Source organism: Argopecten irradians, chromosome 3 (genome assembly GCF_041381155.1).
Source record: "Argopecten irradians isolate NY chromosome 3, Ai_NY, whole genome shotgun sequence".
NCBI classification, from domain to species: Eukaryota; Metazoa; Mollusca; class Bivalvia; order Pectinida; family Pectinidae; genus Argopecten; species Argopecten irradians.
In genome coordinates, this window is record NC_091136.1 from 49463924 (window position 1) to 49483399 (window position 19476).

Below are 19476 nucleotides of genomic sequence, written 5' to 3' on the forward strand. Positions count from 1 at the left end.
ATGGAGGTGCCAGGCTTGTTTGTGGAGGAAAGCCGGATTACCCAGAGAAAAACACCGACCAGCGGTCAGTACCTGGCAATTGCCTCACATGGAATGCGAACTCGCTACCCAGAGGTGAAGGACTTGTGTTAATATGTTGAGACATCTAACTCATTAGGTCACCGCGGCCCCACATTTCTGAAGAAAGATAATTCCTCTAAAAATCAATAATCTCCGGGATCCATTAAAAATTATCTAAATAAAGCTTCAACAGCCAGGACATGAATGCAAAACAAACACTTTTTTTACATATGAAGTCCTCTTTCGAGAACTGATATTTACTACATAAAATTTGATAATACATCTCTGAACATAAAATCAGCATTGTTAGAATAGTATACTACTGTATACATTTAATTGTTATATTTTGTAAGTGTAAAATTCCGCATTGACTATTTGTAACTCGTTCGCGATGGTTTATTTTTGCCCCTGAAAACTTTATTCTCATGTCTTGATATGATGTGATGTGTAAAACTATGGTAAAGCCAGATTTCAAAATTTGCGAGATTTGGTGAATTCGCGAATTTAACGAAATTAATATCAACGCGACTATTAGAAACTGTACAGTACTGCCTCCGACAACTTATCTGCAGATAAACACAAACTGAAAATGAATCATAGTAATAATGAATAATATATTGTTCGTTCTCCATTAAGTACACTCGCTCTAGCCTGTATTAAAGTAGGCCTACCGGACGATTAGTAATATTAGTGTGTATGTACGCACTTAGGGTGTCTCACGTTAAATAGGGTACAGTCGAGGCTATATTATGTGACTTTCCAAGGGACCATTACAAAAAGTCACATAAGACAGGGAGTCACTTAAGGCAGTCCAAGTTCATCCGCAACATTACTGCACAAGAATCTGTCTTTAAATGTCTGTAAATTTATTCTTCATTATAAATATATCAATTACCTGATTTTTTAAAATAAATCAAAAATGATAATAAAAAAAATAAAACAAAAATGATTTTTTTTTTTAATTAAAATCATTTAGATCTAGAAATAAATTACAAGCAGACATATATTGATGTTTGGTTTTAAACTTTGTTCAAAAAAAAAATTCTATCTGGAGGGGGTGTAATTTTTGGTGAAAAATCTCATTTTTTTCAATTAAAAAAATGAGTGTCATGGTTTTTCAGGCTTGAAAAAAAAACAACACAAACATCACACTTGTCCGAAAAAACCCATTGCAAAACAATTGTAGATGTTGTGTGAATTTAAACAAACATAATACTACTGTACAGTAAGCATAGAGGTTACATTTTAAACCCGGACTTTATTTTGCTGAATTTTGCAAATCTACTGTACACTGCTACCAAATTGCGGCCATTACAGAAGCCCAATTCGTGTGCATTTGTGAATTACGGTCATATTGTATCTGGTGAGGTGAAACCTTTTTTTATATTTATGCTTAGCACTCGTGAACAAATATCAAAGTTTCCATTCCACTCGATAAAATATCACTGACATTCATCAAGAAACAAGGTAATCCTTTATATATTGACATTGCCGTGAATTTCTATCTGAACTATTAAGTATTTGAATAAATACCATCACAGGTGATACAAAGAAGAGAGTGCTGATGTAGATTTTTATCGTAACTGGGACGCATACAAAGCTGGATTTGGAGATCTACGTGGAAATTTCTGGATAGGTGAGTCGATATGAAGGCAGACGAAAAACAGTTAGTATTCTTTTTAGATTATATGTAAATTAAAAAAAAAACAAGTAAAAATGTTGTGGATATGTGAAGCGATATTGGTTGTTAGTTTTAATAGTTTACTCTATTTTTTTCGGTTTTGCTCCCGCACAACTGTGAACACTAATAATAACAATAGCACTTTTTGTTAAATTAAAGGTAATGAAATCACCCATCTTCTGCCAACCAGCCCGAGGACTCTCCGCGTGGAAATGGAGGGTTGTAATGGGAAGATAGGCGTCGCCCAGTACGCTGAATTTCAGATACCTAATGGATATCACCTCTACAAACTGTCAATTAACGGGTTCATCAGTGACCTTTCACGTAGGTTGTCTCGTCTCACTCAGGTCGATTTTAAGTCATGTGTGTTTATTTATTTATTTACTTATTTATTTATTTATTCATCTATCTATCTACTTGATGTATGAATTCATTTTTCTCCCATACTTCACAGGAATATCCTGTGGTTGCTAGGGAAAAGATATCTCTATCTTACACAGGGGGTTGTAAGACAGCTCACACACGCTAGACAATAACGTGACGTCATCAATACATGCGGCGTAACTGCGGCGTGCATTGTAGATGACGTCATCAATTTTGACGCATAACGACGTTCCTACGATAATGGCGCGATGATAAAGCTGGAAACCAAGTGGAATTTCATCATTTTTTCTACTAAGTATGGGAGAAAAAGGAATCAAACATGGGTCTGTGAAATGGACAGGGATATCTCAACCCTCGTGAAAGATATTGGCCGTCAACCCTCGGCAAGCCTAGGGTTGACCGGCCAAAATCTTTCACGAGGGTGAGATATCCCTGTCCATTTCACAGACCCATGTAAGATTCTATTAATCTATTTATGTGCTTATTTATTTATTCATTTATCTATTTTATATGTTTCTTTAGTCAAAGTCAGGAAGCACACAACCTCTAAAGTAGACATTTACATCTCGCACAGTCAGGTCTATTTCAAGTAACAATATGTGTCATAAATGGTAAAGAAATGACCATATATTCATAATTCATTAATTTATTATATTTTTTTCTATGTTTTTATTTCGTCAACGTTTAGAAGAAAATAACCTCCCTTTTAGGTACGTGCGATGCAATCAGGTTAAATTAAATTTATAACTGTCATAATTGGTAAATAAACGAACTTATTTTGATATGCTGATTTTTCTAGCTTTGTTTTACTCTCTCGTTTAGTTTTCGTATGTTTTTATTTCATCAAATGACTATCTATGGTTTTAGTCCCTTTTTACCCCCAAACTTAGTGCTAAGAATTTTAGTTGTTGTATTTGACATATCAAAGAAACACAATTTAACAAAGGATGACAATTTATTGACTCGTTCTCTATTCGAGCCTCGAACTCACGATCTACGGCACCCAATCGCCTATCCAAACATACGACTTATACCACCGCGCCACATCCACGTCCCCAAAAAAACGTTTCTATGACGAAGCGATATTCAGTTCGATATGCTGATATGCTCACTTTGTACATTGTCAAATAGCACCTTTGGATCAATAACAATTGTATTTGAAGTATTTAAAACGTTCCTTGATTCAATTGTAAAATATGCTTACTAATTATGTATTTGCCAAAATAAACATATGAAATACATGAAAACAGGAGAAAATATAAAATTCACAAAATTTCCACATTTTCATAATTTATGTAAGTTAGGAATGGTAACCATAGCAACTACAACTGCAAATATATACAACACCATACCTATGTACATGTACTCGATACTTAAAATTCAAGTTTTGGGGTCAAAAAGGGCACAAATCGTGCATAGTTCTTTGCATAGAAGCCAACATCCTGTCTAGGTAGTGACGTTCCAGGCAGTCAGGTGCATTGAAAATCATATGTATCAAAACAGGTAAAAACATTACGGCACATATCACTTTAATAATGACATCGCATAGTATTGGACAAAATTCCTGGTCTGTTATAAGTGTAATATGTGGTTAAAATGCGATATACTTATTTGGGCGTAAATTATCAATATCACCATTGCTTAAATGGTATATGTGTTAAGGTTGCTTTATTGATGGTTGTTTAACTGATTTAGATAATGAAATCGCATGCTAAGTATGCATGCTAATTCAAAACATTTCCGTGGTTTTGGTGATTTTTTATCGTCAAAATTACGTATGTGATTAATTACAATAGAACTCATTTAGTTTTGAATCAGATTTATTAAAGTACTGTTCAAATCTAAATAAAAGTGAATCGTTAACCCAATACATTTGATTGTCCCTTCGTCGTATTATCAGGGACATCGATATAAACGGGTTCAGAGTACATGGTATTTATTTCTACGATTTCCATCTTTAAAAGTATGTTTCTTAATTCGATTGCATTTTACTGTGTTTTGGTGCTTTTCATATTTCAAATATCAAAAATAAATCAAAGAAATTGTTTAAAATCATATTTTTTTTTAATTGAAGGTATTTTATTATACTAATCTTGAAGTTAGAATATCAATGTTACATAAAATAGGGATGTCACTGGGACAAGGCTATTTGACTTGTATAACCAGGTTTCAGATTGATATACATATACCTCGCAAGAAATCTCATACAAACACTGTCTCGATCTAAATTAGACAAGGGGTAAGATGTACGATGGGTAAGAACTCTCTGTAAGTTACTATAAAAATGCATCACGTTGACTTTTATATTTATTTTGTATTTTAAGACGATGCACTGGCCAAACACAATGGACACTACTTCACCACGTATGACAAAGATAACGACATCTACCCTGATGACAACTGTGCCCATGCGTATCACGGCGCCTGGTGGTACTACCGCTGCTTGACATCTAACCTGAACGGTCGATATGAGATGAACTTAGCACCAGATGACGCCGGCGGCACGACTATGAGCTGGGTCTATTTTTATGATATGCAATTATTGCAGAAGCCGTTAAAGAAACCACTAATGATGGTTCGCTGATAGTTCGTCCATAGCAGGAGAATGGTGAATTAAATACAGAAATTATTTTGTCTGTATATTATCTAGGTGGTATATTGTCTCGGTGGTATATTTATTGTCGTAATGGGTTATTGTGTACATGGTGTTTGTTTTGATGGTCTATTGTCATTTCGATCTAATTTCTTAATGGTTTATTGTCTTGGTGATCTATTGTCTTGATGTTTGTTTTATTTTAGTGATCAATTGTTTTGGTTATCTTTTGTCTTCTTGATGGTCTTTTGGTGTGGTGGTCAATTGTCATTGTGGTCTATTATCTTAATAATGGTTTATTGTCTTGGTGGTATATTTTATCAATGATATGTTGTCATAATGATCTCATGCCTTAATGGTTTATTGTCTTGTTGGTCTGTTGTCTTCATAGTATTTTGTCTTGGTGATCTATTATCTTGGCAGTCTAACATTTTGGTGATCTATTGTCTTGGTAGTCTAACATTTTGGTGATCTATTGTCTTGGTAGTCTAACATTTTGGTGATCTATTGTCTTGGTAGTCTAACATTTTGGTGATCTATTGTCTTGGTAGTCTAACATTTTGGTGATCTATTGTCTTGGTAGTCTAACATTTTGGTGATCTATTGTCTTGGCAGTCTAACATTTTGGTGATCTATTGTCTTGGTAGTCTAACATTTTGGTGATCTATTGTCTTGGTAGTCTAACATTTTGGTGATCTATTATCTTGGTAGTCTAACATTTTGGTGATCTATTGTCTTGGTAGTCTAACGTTTTGGTGATCTATTGTCTTGAGAATTTTTTTTGTACATCTTACAATTATTCATCATTACAAACTTGAAGCGAGGAAAGACGCGTCTAGATATATATGTTAAGATACGAATGGCGAAATATTTGTAGTATAGTGAGACGAGCAGGTAGGTACAGTTAAAACAAAAAAACATCAAGCAAAGTATCAATGGTAAGAATAGTAAAAGTGGAAATACCTTCATCACATTATTAACAATCGTTGCGGCTTCCAGAATAATTTCTACATAACGTTTAATACGGCGGTATTTCGGAAATATTGTATTACAGTCTTTGGACTTTATATATAAAGATTAAATACCAGAATAGAATATTTTGTATTCTGTTAATTTTTTGGTTTAGGTATATACGTAGAATAGGACCTGATATTTGAAAACAAGAACCGAGAGTCCCTTTTACAAACACAAATTGAAAAAAATACAAAGCGATTGATTGGCCACAGATATAATCTCGCCATATACGTACGCCGAAAAAAAAACTTACGTCGTAAAAGATTAACATGTCAATTAATTGTTACAAGCAACATTGTCCTCAAACCATCATCTCACAGCTACTGAAAATGCCAAAGACCTACATTTTTGCCCGGTTCACAAATAACAATTCTGAACACTTTGATGACCTTGTTTTACAGTTTTACAGGCTCCTCAGACGCGAGCACTTTGTCAGTGACGATGACCCGGTTATATTTGATGATACGCTTCAGTTTAACCTTCATTTCTAGTCCTGACAAATGTACATAGGAAATGTACATAGGAAACACCCGAGTACCTGTTCTTAAAGCATAGATCAACTTAATATACCCCAACCAGACGAGTACCTGTTCTTAAAGCATAACTCAACATAGAATACCCCAACCGGCCGAGTACTTGTTCTTAAAGCATATATCAACATAGAATACCCCAACCAGACGAGTACCTGTTCTTAAAGCATAACTCAGCATAGAATACCCCAACCGGCCGAGTACCTGTTCTTAAAGCATATATCAACATAGAATACCCCAACCAGCCGAGTACCTGTTCTTAAAGCATATATCAGCATAGAATACCCCAACCAGCCGAGTACCTGTTCTTAAAGCATATACCAGCATAGAATACAACCAACCAGCCGATTACCTGTTCTTAAAGCATACATCAACATAGAATACCCCAACCAGCCGAGTACCTGTTCTTAAAGCAAACATCAACATAGAATACCCCAACCAGACGAGTACCTGTTCTTAAAGCATATATCAACATAGAATACCCCAACCAGACGAGTACCTGTTCTTAAAGCATATATCAACATAGAATACCCCAACCGGCCGAGTACCTGTTCTTAAAGCATATATCAGCATAGAATACCCCAACCGGCCGAGTACCTGTTCTTAAAGCATATATCAGCATAGAATACCCCAACCGGCCGAGTACCTGTTCTTAAAGCATATATCAACATAGAATACCCCAACCAGCCGAGTACCTGTTCTTACAGCATATATATATATCAACATAGAATACTCCAACCGGCCGAGTATTTGTTCTTAAAGCATACATCAGCATAGAATACCCTAACCAGCCGAGTACATGTTCTTAAAGCATATATCAGCATAGAATACCCCAGCCAGACGAGTACCTGTTCTTAAAGCATACATCAACCTAGAATACCCCTACCAGCCGAGTACCTGTTCTTAAAGCATATATCAACATAGAATACCCCAACCAGCCGAGTACCTGTTCTTACAGCATATATCAACATAGAATACTCCAACCGGCCGAGTACCTGTTCTTAAAGCATATATCAGCATAGAATACCCCAACCAGCCGAGTACATGTTCTTAAAGCATATATCAGCATAGAATACCCCAGCCAGCCGATTACCTGTTCTTAAAGCATACATCAACATAGAATACCCCAACCAGCCGAGTACCTGTTCTTAAAGCAAACATCAACCTAGAATACCCCAACCAGCCGAGTACCTGTTCTTAAAGCATACATCAACCTAGAACACCCCGTCCAGCCAAGAACCTGCTCTTAAAGCAAATATCAACATAGAATATCCCACTCAGGCGATTTTGGAAGATTTATTCTTGTGGTTACCTAGGTTAAAATACTTTAATTTTTTAACCATTGGAAATTGATCATTTGCAAATAATGTGGATCATGACATGTGCGAAAAGAAATTTGACCATGCACTGAAGAACAATTTTTGTTTCTGAAGATCATTTGATTGATACTCTTTTTATTTAGATTGAAAACCTGTGTAATAGCGATCGACTATTATCGTTAATGTTGTTCAGTCGATTCAGTCTTTAAGACGGCACTCCGTCCTCAAATTACACGAAGTTCTTCTTTCGTCTACATTTGTATGAACTTGCATTACAAGTAATTAATTTGCTAAACGTTCTCATTCATTTTCACCAATATACGATCTGTATATAGCTGGGAAACCTTTTAATAACAATACCAGTGGTATGATTCTTTCTAATATTTTTTGAAAAAATACTATGATTGAACATGAACAAACAGTTTGCGATGCACGCTGTTTTATGTCTATTATTATGATATTGAAGATATACATGTAGCACTCCGCCATTTTGAAGATCGGCAGATGTACCCTGTATGTGCCTATGGGTTTTCTCCTATTCTCCTAATAAGATAAATGCAGAAGGGTAACTTTGATATGTTACCATAGTTCAATAACTTTCAGACGGTGTAAGTAAGCTGTTGAAGGAGTTTCCGATCTCTATGTGCATTGTTGTTTATTTATTTATGATAATTAACACAACTGTACCTTTAAAGACTTCTCAACGGATATTGTCGTATGGTAAAGTTGGCCGGGTACGTTTTTATCGTTCTATAATAAACATAGAGATAACTGAGAGAATATAATATGCTAAGCATGTAATTTGGAATCAATCGATACTGTGATAAAACAATTAATTAATTTAAATATCTATTATAAATGATGAAACTTATTTGCGTGAATTTCTGTATGAAATTGAATTGTATGTGTTATCATTAGATAAACCTGTTCAATTTTTGACGCAGCTTCTGGTATCGTCTTTAAAATAAAGAAAATGTATACTTTATTAATTTATTAGAAATTAGAAAATTGTTATTGATTTTTTTCAAATTTACAACATTTGACCTTCTAAAGATACCCGCATAAAAGGGTATAGATATCCCCTTGATATGAAAACGGGTTCTTGCTTATATTCGTCCTCCACAACCATTCTCTATTTGTTGTATTCTGAGTTGTATATGTGGCAATCTTTGTGTTATATCTAATAACTATCAAATACTTAGAAAGGCAACTTAAGAAATTTAAGTAATTAATTTTTAATTTGTATTCCTTATGGTTTTTATAATATATTTATAGTTCTGAGAGATATATACCCTCCACTAAATTTCACGTCGAGATAAATTCAGTATAAACGCATAGCAGTTAATGTCTAAAAAAAAGTAAAAAACATTACAGAAAATTATAAATGAGCACAACCTCGCGGGATTCAATTTATACATTCCTATACTCATAATATTGTGTGTGTTATGTACTCTATATGGCAGGTTAAGAGGTTAAGTTAATTAGAGTTTTCAATCGAATTCAAAATAGCCAGTAGGAAATAACAACTCTCAATGCATTGTATTATGTAGTTGTTTTATTACACGATAACCTATGATGGTGGGGCTTTACAGTTTGGTGGTGGCACGAATGCTTCGGGATCGGTGATACCAATGGTGATGTCGAAGTAACTAAAAATGTAAAATATTTACTCTGACAATGTATCTCCAAAATAAAAAAATTCTTCTTAATATCACCTTCAAATTGACTTTAAAACATATAATTAATCCTTTGCAATGGATTTTTATTCGTGAAAACATTAATATAAAACATTGCTAAACACCATTAATTCTAAATATTTAAAACGAACGAATAAATGTTCGTTTTCTTCAGGAAATATTTACTTTTCCATTTTGCACTTGATTATTAAAACTATTATATGTTGAGTACTTACTTTGAATGTTCAAATCCATACTTCTGAGATACGTGATAATTGTTAACAGGAATGCATCCAGGAGAAGTGACTAGTCCGGTGTAATATTCTATTGGAAAGGATACGTCAATTAATTAGCAAAACAATTGGAATTTAATACCTATTATACATGAAAAGATCTCTACACAACCCAAAAACTACACGTATAGTGATTGAATCACATTATCCTAAGTAAATGAAGTCGATAAAGCTCTTATTTATTACGTGATGAACACAACCTAAAATATAATAATCAGTCTGATAACAATATGAAGCTACAAAGACTATCTCAAAGAAAACAAAGAATTAAATCTGCCTAGAGAATAGCCATTCTCAGAAAATTATGAACAACAATGCAACGTAAGACTTTTAGATATGGTCTTCTGTATCAGTCGCAATATTTTGATAAGGCTATTTTCAGAAATGTAACAACATGAGTTTTCACGCTTCCATCTTTTCCTGGCTTTAGAAATACGAATAACCTATATATAAATGGAGATTGTATCATTGATAGTTTAGAAAAATTTACACGTTTTTATTTATTTAGTCCAGATGAGACATGTTATGCTATTGACATCCTTCTATCATTGGAACATTGTGTGTACTTACCGCTTGTCTCATTAGCTGAGAAAATCTCGACATCGATGTTCTCGCCTGGGAATCCTGCTGCCCCTAGTGACACGATACCTTCAAATCTGGCGTTGGGATGCACACCCCTGTAGTGGAAAGATCTATCAGGCTCTATATCTGTAACGTTACACTGCTGAGTCCTCCTGTTCAGACTGTACATCTTCCTCTATAGATAGTAAAAACGACACATTGTTAAAGGCCCACTACCTTTCCGATACCACAAAATAAAGGACTTTTGTAAGACCAATGAACGCATTCAGACTGATTTTCTTTGCCCGACTATTCACTGAGCTAAACATGATCGTGGTACATTATGCCAATGTGAATAAATGTGACTTATATAGGTCAAATGTCAACTTTTAGTGAATACTTGTTACACATGTAAGTAACCAGGAGAATGACGATTATTACGAAAACTTGGATCAAACATCAATACAAGGGTAGCTATGTTTTCTTTTCTGAATTTTGTGGCATGTTTCTTTGTCAATAATCCTCATGGAAACCGCAAAATTACAAAACCATAATTATTCTTTAAAAATAATTCCAAAGAAATTTAGTTTCGGTGATTTTTATCAAAATTCTGTCGAACAGATAAAAACTTGCCACAGTTAAAATTTGTTTTATCAATAAATACCTCTTTAAACAACATGATGACGTCATAAAACTCGCGAGTGCTGTTAAGCTCGACCTCAGCCATAGTGTGGGTCCTCAGGTTGGTCTCGTCATAAAACAAACGCCTTCTCTCTTCATACTTTTGACTGTAATCAACCTGAAGTTAGGAACAAATATTGAAAAACGAAATGTTTCAGGCACATATATGTCATACGGTGACATATGGCCTTGTGGACAAGTCTTCGGGTTTATATTTCCCTTAACATGAAATTATTTCTAATCTTCTTATACATATACGCTATGGTATTTAATTTGTTATTAAGATGAGGTAGTGTTTATAACATTGTTTTCTTTATATATAACTCGGAGGGAATATATCGTCTAAATACGTCTTTGATTTTATTTTGTAACGAATACTTCTACATGAAGGTTATGGTAAGTGTTAGGTTTAATTCATCTAAATCATGTTTATAAGATGTACTTACCCTGATCTCTCGTCCTTCCCATTGTTTTGGGGAAACTGCAGTATAATGTAAACAATTAGCATAGCGATTGTTAACGAAGACAGCTATTTAATAATTCAGCACGAGATGATATGTAAATTTAGCATTTTATATTTATACAAGTTTGTGCTCATTTTTTTGCAATTTACTAATATAATACAAAATGTAGCGAAGTTTATTTTTTTCAAAATAAACGACTGCGATAAGCATTTGTCATTGATAGAAAGCAATCAGTGCTTGCAAACCTTCGCCAAGTTCTTTTAGTTATAAAAGGATGTGTACTCACGACAAGGGGTTGGTATTTGTCCGAGGACAGCGCCAATGGCGAGACAGAGAAGTATGGCGGCCTTCATGTCGATATGAGGAGTATTGACCGAAGTGGCATTTCTACGTTAGGTCTTCCTTATTATACGTATGCCCGACCATCTATTGGCCGGTACCTTCCCTTATCTTATCGCTGTAGAGGTATAAATATCGGGAGCCGCTATAACATTTCTCGGTCTCACACCTTCATCGCATTGATGTCTGCTTTTAAATTTATATAATATTGTTGAAGTATATTTTCATATTACATCATGTTTGTATATTGGGATATAACTTTAATGCAATTCAATTAACAAATAATGACTCACATTTCTTTACCCATGCTTCCAACTACATAATACTTTTTGCACCTATTGCGTCTCCATGACTCTCGATTAAAGAATAGAGCTACCTGATTTATGTACTAATTTTTTTCTTACCATTTTATAAATGATTAAATTTTGCTTGTAGCAAGCATTTTTTATATTATAAGGCCATAACGCAAAAATGACGTCGTCGTTTATAGTATGCCATTTTATTGATTAAAACGTCAGCGTGATAATGTCTAAATGAAAGTGATTATAGAAGTAAAAGATAAAATAATAAGGATTATCTTGAATACATTTTTCTGTGCACTCTAATCATAAAGCGGTTGATTCAGAGGACACTTGGTGGTTTGTGTTATATCGACATAATCTAAAAATATATTCACTTTGGTATTGTGTGTGATTTTCAAATACAGTAATTTTCTAAGGATAAACTCAAATACATGAACTGGTTTTGAGCTTCATGAGTTAGTCCAATTAGTGCGTATGTTATCAATTATGTCCACAACTTAAAACTAAATTTAAAAAAAAATATTCCTCAGGTATAATCGTTTAACATTTTGTTTCAAAAACTAATTCGAAATACAATTTTAATTGTTGATATGTAGCAAAACATGGATACCTTGATAGAACATCAATTAATGAATGGATTTTGTAAAGTAACGTAAGTGCATTAAATTTCTTAGGAATGAAAACAACAGAAAGTTATTTTATTGAGATGATGTTTTTGTTTAATATCAGACAAAACAATAATTATGTTATTTAAAGATGTTACACCGCTGACGAATGGCATTTTCCTCTTTTAAAACAGGAGCAGGCGAATTAGTATGTTTCTTCAGTAACAAAAGTTACCACCATTGAAAAGTTTGAGCTTCTTATTTTACTTCAAAATGGAGCATCTTTAATTGTCATCTAAAGTTACAACATAAGGTTCTATTATGTAAATAAAAAAAAATACTCCAAATTAATTTTTAAAATGATTATATAGCTGAACATAATTACTACATCACAAAACCTACATTGCTAATATTTACCAATCAAGGACCTTTTATTTCGTCACCATGCAACTAGGAATTTATACAAAATGTTACTTTGATATTCGGCGTTTTTTTGTTTTTATTGTGTTTTTTCTTTTGTTGATGGTCTTTTCGGGGGTTTTTTCAAACAGTTTCCGTTTGAAATTGAATGAAGTAGTTTCAATATACATGGAAAGTAAACTATGAAAGCCTAGAAGGTACAATTTCTAGCAAATAAATTTAAAGCAATGTTAGTTTTTTTAACATTTTGAAATAAACCCTTCTAGGCTTTCGTAATATACTCATATAATATAAAACAATTGTCAACATGATTTTTTCAAGTTTTAATGAATAAATAAAATTACATAAGCCTATATTATCTAGTATGATTTCGTACACTCTTGTGGAGGAACGAAAGCCATCGGGTCAGAAATACCGGCGGTGATGTCGAAATAACTGCAATAAAAGTCAACTTAATAAGTATACAATGTATAAGTAATTTCTTCTAATTTTCAACTGGTAATTATGCAATCTATTCATATCAACACAGTATTTATTTCGAACATATAACGGTACCATAATCCTTGGTAAGTGAAAATATGAAGAAAAAAACCTGACTACTTATGCATGCGTGTATAAGACAAACTCGTCCTTCCTTATCATAGTGAGATTGCACATTCAATCATATAGTACAACGAAATCACAGATACTTCTCAGAACAAATCCCATATTATTTTTTTCCACAAATCTAGATATTGCAATACTACCTAATAACGACCTGTTGATATTCCAAGACAATGAGCGGTATGTATTCAGATTTACTGATATCAATATGAAGGTTAGCATGTTTATTACACAATGCTGATTTCATTTCATGTTCAAATAGAAGTTTGTTTATTATTTGAAACACTTACTCGCTATGCTCAAATCCATATTTCTGAGTAATGTGGATGTTGGTGACTGGAATACAAGCTGGGTAGGTTACTGTTCCAGTGTAGAACTCTGCGAAAAAAGAATAATGAATTAAGAACATTTTAACATAATGACGATATCATAGCATATGATCAATTAAAATTTTATTTATTTCATTTTCAACGTAAAAATGTTTTCCTTTACCGAATGAAAAATTGATAAACAGAAACTGTTACCGAATTACAGTAGTTTATTAAATGCAATAACTGCTTCCACTGCAGAAGCTATGGTTTGCAAAATAATATTTTCATATTGTCATACTAATACGCATGATAATTAATTACCGTCTGTTTCATTGGCTGAGAAGATAGCCAACTGGATGCTCTCCCCTGGGAATCCCGTGAGTCCTAGGGAAACAAGCTGTTCGAATTTGGCGTTGGGGTGGACCCCGCGGTAACGGAATGGCCTGTCTATTGTTGATACGTTACACTGACGGGTCCTCATGTTGATACTGTATCGCTGGTTCTGTACAATTTTGATAGATCAAATTAAGGGACAGATTTAAAACTATTTCAAGCAAATATGATACGGAGGCAATAAAATAAAGCATTTTCTCTTTTTATGTGACTGAGGAAAGCAAAACATAACTGGCAGTATGCAAGAATAAATACTCAAATGCGATATGACGTATAATTTTTGCAATTTGATAATTCTGAATAACCGAGTTCTCGATTTTAGTAAACAAGTTATTTATAAAGACGTTATTTGCTTTAAAATAGTCAGATTAATAAATGATAAACTTGATAGCCATAAACACATGAGTGAGCAGACGTTCATAATTATTCCTCGTTATTTATTAAATACAAATTATCATTACCGTGGAGTAAATATCGAGAACATCGTAGAAGTCCCTTGTGCTGTTAAATTCTACTTCCGCAATGGTACGAGTACGCTTATTGGTTTCATCGTAGAAGAGTCGGCGACGTTCCTCGTACTTTTGGCTATAATCAACCTACAACAATGCATGTTATATATATATAAATGACGAATATAATGCAAACACAGAGCAGCAAATGCACAGATCCACATAGAGCCTCATGTTTTTCCCCTTTAAACTAGCGTTCTCTGTTCTTCGCCGCAGGTAACCACGATAAAGACCTAGGCTAAATTCTTCACAAACTCATCATTTCTTTATTGACGAATGTTTACTACCACCGTACCAACTTCAACCATCATCAACCACACGCATAACTCCATGCTACGATGATGGCGGTGAGGGCGATGATTAAATAAATTCAATTAAGCATTGATGTCACTATTTTTTTAATTTTATCGGGGTATGAATAAAACTGTTTGCAAACTGTGTGAATCCGCAAACTGTGTGAATCCGCGTAGTTTGCATACATTTTTTTTTCCATAACCCGATAAAATTAAAAAAATAGTGACATCAATACTTATTATTAATTTTATACTCTATTTGATAAAATGAAGTATGTTTAAATGTAACATTGTAGTGGTTTTTCAAGGGATTCTTTTTTCCGAATCAATACGCAACATCAATGTCTTTATTGTGACGTCACGATAACGTCGGAGTTTCGCGCCATACTCTGATTATTTTTTTCATAGTGGTATGCAAAATAATAAAAAGAAAGCCAGATTTGGTATGAAAACAAAGAAAAATTAATTATAGTGAAATGAGGACGCTATCCTTAACACCATTTAGCGTTATCATAGTAATTAAAAGTACTTCTGCGTTTTAATAGGATGTATAAGCTGTTATAAATACTCCCACTTTTATGCTTTGATACATGTTTACACTCCATATGTCATGTATATAAAACCATTATGACTATTCTAAGTATGCAGATTTAAGTTCAAGTATATACTTAAGAATTCTTTTGGATTATTTTTAAATAAAATATGTTAGATTGAGTGAGTTTAATTTATTTTGATTGACAATAGAAATCGAATCAAATAAATGTAATATATACAAAAAGGACATAACAAGTCAGAGATCGAAGTTTGATCCATTATATGTACGTATTAAATGAAAACGATTAGAATGATTGCTTAAGTGTAACCAACGATTAATACAACTATGACATTAATCTACTTACTCTTATTTCCCGTCCTTCCCATTGACCAGGCGATTCTGTTTCAAAACAAAATGCGATTGTTATATGGAAATAACAAAAGGAACATAATTAATTAAAAATTGCAGAATCATATTTAAACATTTTGATATTTTCGATATAATATTACTAGCCCTTCACCTATATGTTTTGTGTTCGAATTTTACGTGAGGTAGTTGGAAGTCGGTGATTTTTTCACTTGATACTTTGGTTTCCTTTCCTTTAACTCCTTAACATTGCACGTCCCTAAATGGCCATGACTGTTAACAAAATTTAAAATCATAAAATCAGAACTCCAAAGAAAGCGAATAAAAAGTGATACTCACGACAGGGGTTTGGCTGTTGAGTCAGCACCGTGCCGACAGCAAAGCAGAGTAACAAGGCAACCTTCATCGTGAATTGTTCTTGACCAAAGTGACAATGGACACTGTCTTATCTAGAACTTATTGGACGAAGAACAAAGGTCAGGACTTATCTGACCTTTACCTAAATATTAATTATGTAAGAGACCCAATTTTTAAATTACCACAATAAACACGCTTCAATTTGAGGACAAGCATAAAGGTAAGATCATAACAAAATCAAAATTTGTCTTAGCAAATAAACTGCTATCATTTGCTTTGGATTAAAGATCGATGTGACATGTGTTGTACTTGTTATTATGGGTCTAATGGGCTCCACGATCCAAAACTCATCTCATCAGATCTTGATATAACAACAAATCTAAAATATATTCACATAACTGGATAATCATATACACAGTGCTGAGAGATTTAAAGTAAGGTAATACATTTGAAGGAGTCCAGATGATGAGGCTCCTTTTTAGCTTACAGCCAGGCCCCAATTGTTCAAAACATTTTGCTGAAGTTACCTAAGGTGATTTGTCCAACGACATAACTGTATAGCATATTAATCAAATAAGCATAATTTTCCATTTTGCTCCATTCTTTGACCACTTGCCTCCGTCGTTTATTAATATATACATCTACTTATGAAGTTCTGTACTTATGTGTTTGAGTCTTCAATCAATATTGGTATTCGGAATGAATAAAGCATCCATCTTAACGAACATGACAAGACCGAATTAATACTCACTAAAGATATGAATTAAATCAAGTTAGTGTACACACAACATATCGGGACTTTTCTATACATTATCTTTTCAACATACAGCTATTTTTTAAATTTTTTTTTTTTACTTTTTGGGACTACGCTGGCGACGATGTAAAGTTCTATCAATTCCTGTCTTATTCAGGACATGCATAATTATAAGGATATTGTCGATGACCATGAAAACGTTTAATATGGTTTACCTTAATTAATTAATACCAGTGAATTTTGCTGGCAATGCACAAATAAAGACAACATATTTACTGATAACGTGTTTGGACGTCTCTCACGTACGGCCGACAACTGATATATCGGTATGATAAGCTTACACAATTGTCGCGACATCATACATATGTCTTATTCCCAAGTCACAATGCGTTCAATGATGCGCTCTGTGGTTTCTAGATGAAAAAGAAGGACAGACATGCCAAATGCCGACACTTCCATAATAAATACATGTTTATAATGCAGAAATGCAGCTGCAATGATACAAAATCATTATATATATTGTGTCTAGAATGCACACTCGATATTTAACATTCAGCAATTTAATCACTAAACTGGCTTGAAAATTTTGACGGATTTTTAAGCCAAAAAGGCCAAAAATCTACATAGTCCTTTCAAATAATTCTGATTTACACATCTGCCTGTTTACTGTTAATTAGAGTGTTAAAAATGTTATCCTGTTATCCCTTCTTCCATTTGGTGATGTCTTGTTTATAAATTTTAATAATAAGCTTAAATTATTAATATGCAGAGAATCAATGAATTGGTTACTTTGTCTACGATCATTGCCCTCCTTTTTAACCTTATCCGAGGTGATTCAAGAGGCCATATTTGGTCATGCTTGTACCGAGTTACTAAATTGGGTATCTCCACAGCTGTTTGGTTTCAATCGCGTGACTTGTTGTGTCACTTCAGTCATAATATGTAACGATGACATCATCTAGATACCAGGGAACCGAGAAATCGAAGAAACTATGACAAACCGTCTCTATTTCTTAGGTACAAGTGTACTTCTAATCTTATTCCTAGATGTTTGACCATTTTCCTAGGTTTTGATCAACTTTGTTGTTTAAAATTATTTTCCTTTAAATTGCTTTTAATGTCTAGATGGAATTGATATTGCTTTCGAGGGGCGATCATAGGGATCCTGTGTTTTGTCCGTTGCAGTACAGGGTTTTTAATTTAGGCAGTTTGACAGACGTTTGATTCCCAACACATAACAATTTGTGACACGCAAGGTCTATATATGTAACGTCCACATTACCAAAGAACGAATGTGGTGAGAAAGCAAAGTAACTGCGAAAAAAGTATTCTGCTGCATAAGTTATGATGAACTTCATGTCTTTATGTTTTAATTTTCTCAAACTTTTCTCAACAATTGTTGCTTTTCCTTTAATTTTGGTTTGTAAAAAAATTTCTGAATCCAAGTGCTTTCTTCTCCAGTATTGTTAAAGATGCTGCATCGCTGACAAATAGTACTTTTTTTCTCTTTAAAAACAGGAGTACTGTGTCCTATATGGATTGAAGTACTTATTGCGCTTGCACTAAAAGCAAAATGAAATACTGTATATTGTTTATTTGTTAATTAGACATATATATTAACGATTAAACACGACTTATTGTCTAAATGATGAGCATAGATTATACCTGTCGCCAGTGGAGCGTCTTTAAGGCCTGTGTAGACAAAAACGTAAAAATGAACGGGGAGAGACTCATCGTATGCTAAAATAAATGTCATTAATGTTATAGCGAGATAATAATAAGGGCTATTAAGGGATATTTCAAAACCATGTTTTTGGGATACAAGCTGGGTATTGCCTAGTTTAGCAATGATTTAGCTTAGTTATGTATTTTAGTACGAGTGATGTGACAAGTCCTGTTTGTGGAAGAACAAAAATATTGTTGTTGTATTGCTTTTTTGTTGCTGTTTTTAAGATGCTCCACTGCCGACAGAGCATAATCGGTATCCATAATTTGAACAATAACTGATGTTTAATCGTGTATATATGTTTCTGATTAACACATTTTTTTTAATTGTATAGCTTTTGGTACATGCGCAGTCAGTACTTCATCGATATAGGGTATAGTGCCGTGGATTTTTTTCCGGGACTCATTTAATCATTTTTTAATATTTTCATCTTGAAGTAAAATAAGAAGCTCACATTATTCAATGATGGTAATGGTGTAAATTATGTAACTTTTGTAACCGAAGAAAAATGTGCAACTTCCTTTATGTTGAACGCTAAGCAGGAGCAGAAACTGGCACTTTTATTGAATATGGTTTGTCTCGGCTAGATGACAGAACATATATAGCGAGCATCTAACTCAAAGCGAAATTGAGGTGATAACAATGGAAGCGTTAGGAGAAGAAAGTCTCAGCTAGAGAGAAGATAAAAGATAAAATGATAAGCGACC

The 19476-nt window shown here is 33.6% G+C and overlaps 2 protein-coding genes across 2 annotated transcripts; one reads left to right on the forward strand and one right to left on the reverse strand.

The window, feature by feature from the left end:
- On the forward strand, positions 1-4709 carry LOC138319719 (ficolin-1-like). Its single transcript, XM_069262857.1, has 4 exons — positions 1-64; positions 1613-1696; positions 1901-2065; positions 4450-4709. The coding sequence occupies exons 1-4, from the start codon at positions 1-3 to the stop codon at positions 4707-4709; spliced, it is 573 nt and encodes a 190-aa protein (XP_069118958.1).
- A 4409-nt stretch (positions 4710-9118) lies between these two features.
- LOC138319720 (uncharacterized) lies at positions 9119-16401 on the reverse strand. Its single transcript, XM_069262858.1, has 12 exons — positions 16272-16401; positions 15931-15965; positions 14691-14825; positions 14158-14338; positions 13816-13903; positions 13288-13357; positions 11543-11648; positions 11239-11273; positions 10776-10910; positions 10121-10307; positions 9494-9581; positions 9119-9230 (listed from the first exon to the last, which is right to left on the reverse strand). The coding sequence occupies exons 1-12, from the start codon at positions 16336-16338 to the stop codon at positions 9152-9154; spliced, it is 1206 nt and encodes a 401-aa protein (XP_069118959.1). The 5' UTR covers positions 16339-16401; the 3' UTR covers positions 9119-9151.
- Positions 16402-19476: the final 3075 nt, after the last annotated feature.

Bases quoted from the DNA above. Each gene is read 5' to 3' on its own strand.
- LOC138319720 (XM_069262858.1), bottom strand. From the start codon at position 16,338: ATGAAGGTTGCCTTGTTACTCTGCTTTGCTGTCGGCACGGTGCTGACT. The intron at 13,358-13,815 runs GTAAGTGTTTCA...CTTTTATTGCAG, and splicing joins TATGGATTTGAGCATAGCGA to TTATTTCGACATCACCGCCG. The intron at 11,649-13,287 runs TACTAGATAATA...AGGAAGACCTAA, and splicing joins CACAAGAGTGTACGAAATCA to CGTAGAAATGCCACTTCGGT.
- LOC138319719 (XM_069262857.1), top strand. From the start codon at position 1: ATGGAGGTGCCAGGCTTGTTTGTGGAGGAAAGCCGGATTACCCAGAGA. The intron at 65-1,612 runs GTCAGTACCTGG...GGTGATACAAAG, and splicing joins GAGAAAAACACCGACCAGCG to AAGAGAGTGCTGATGTAGAT. The intron at 2,066-4,449 runs GTAGGTTGTCTC...TTGTATTTTAAG, and splicing joins GTTCATCAGTGACCTTTCAC to ACGATGCACTGGCCAAACAC.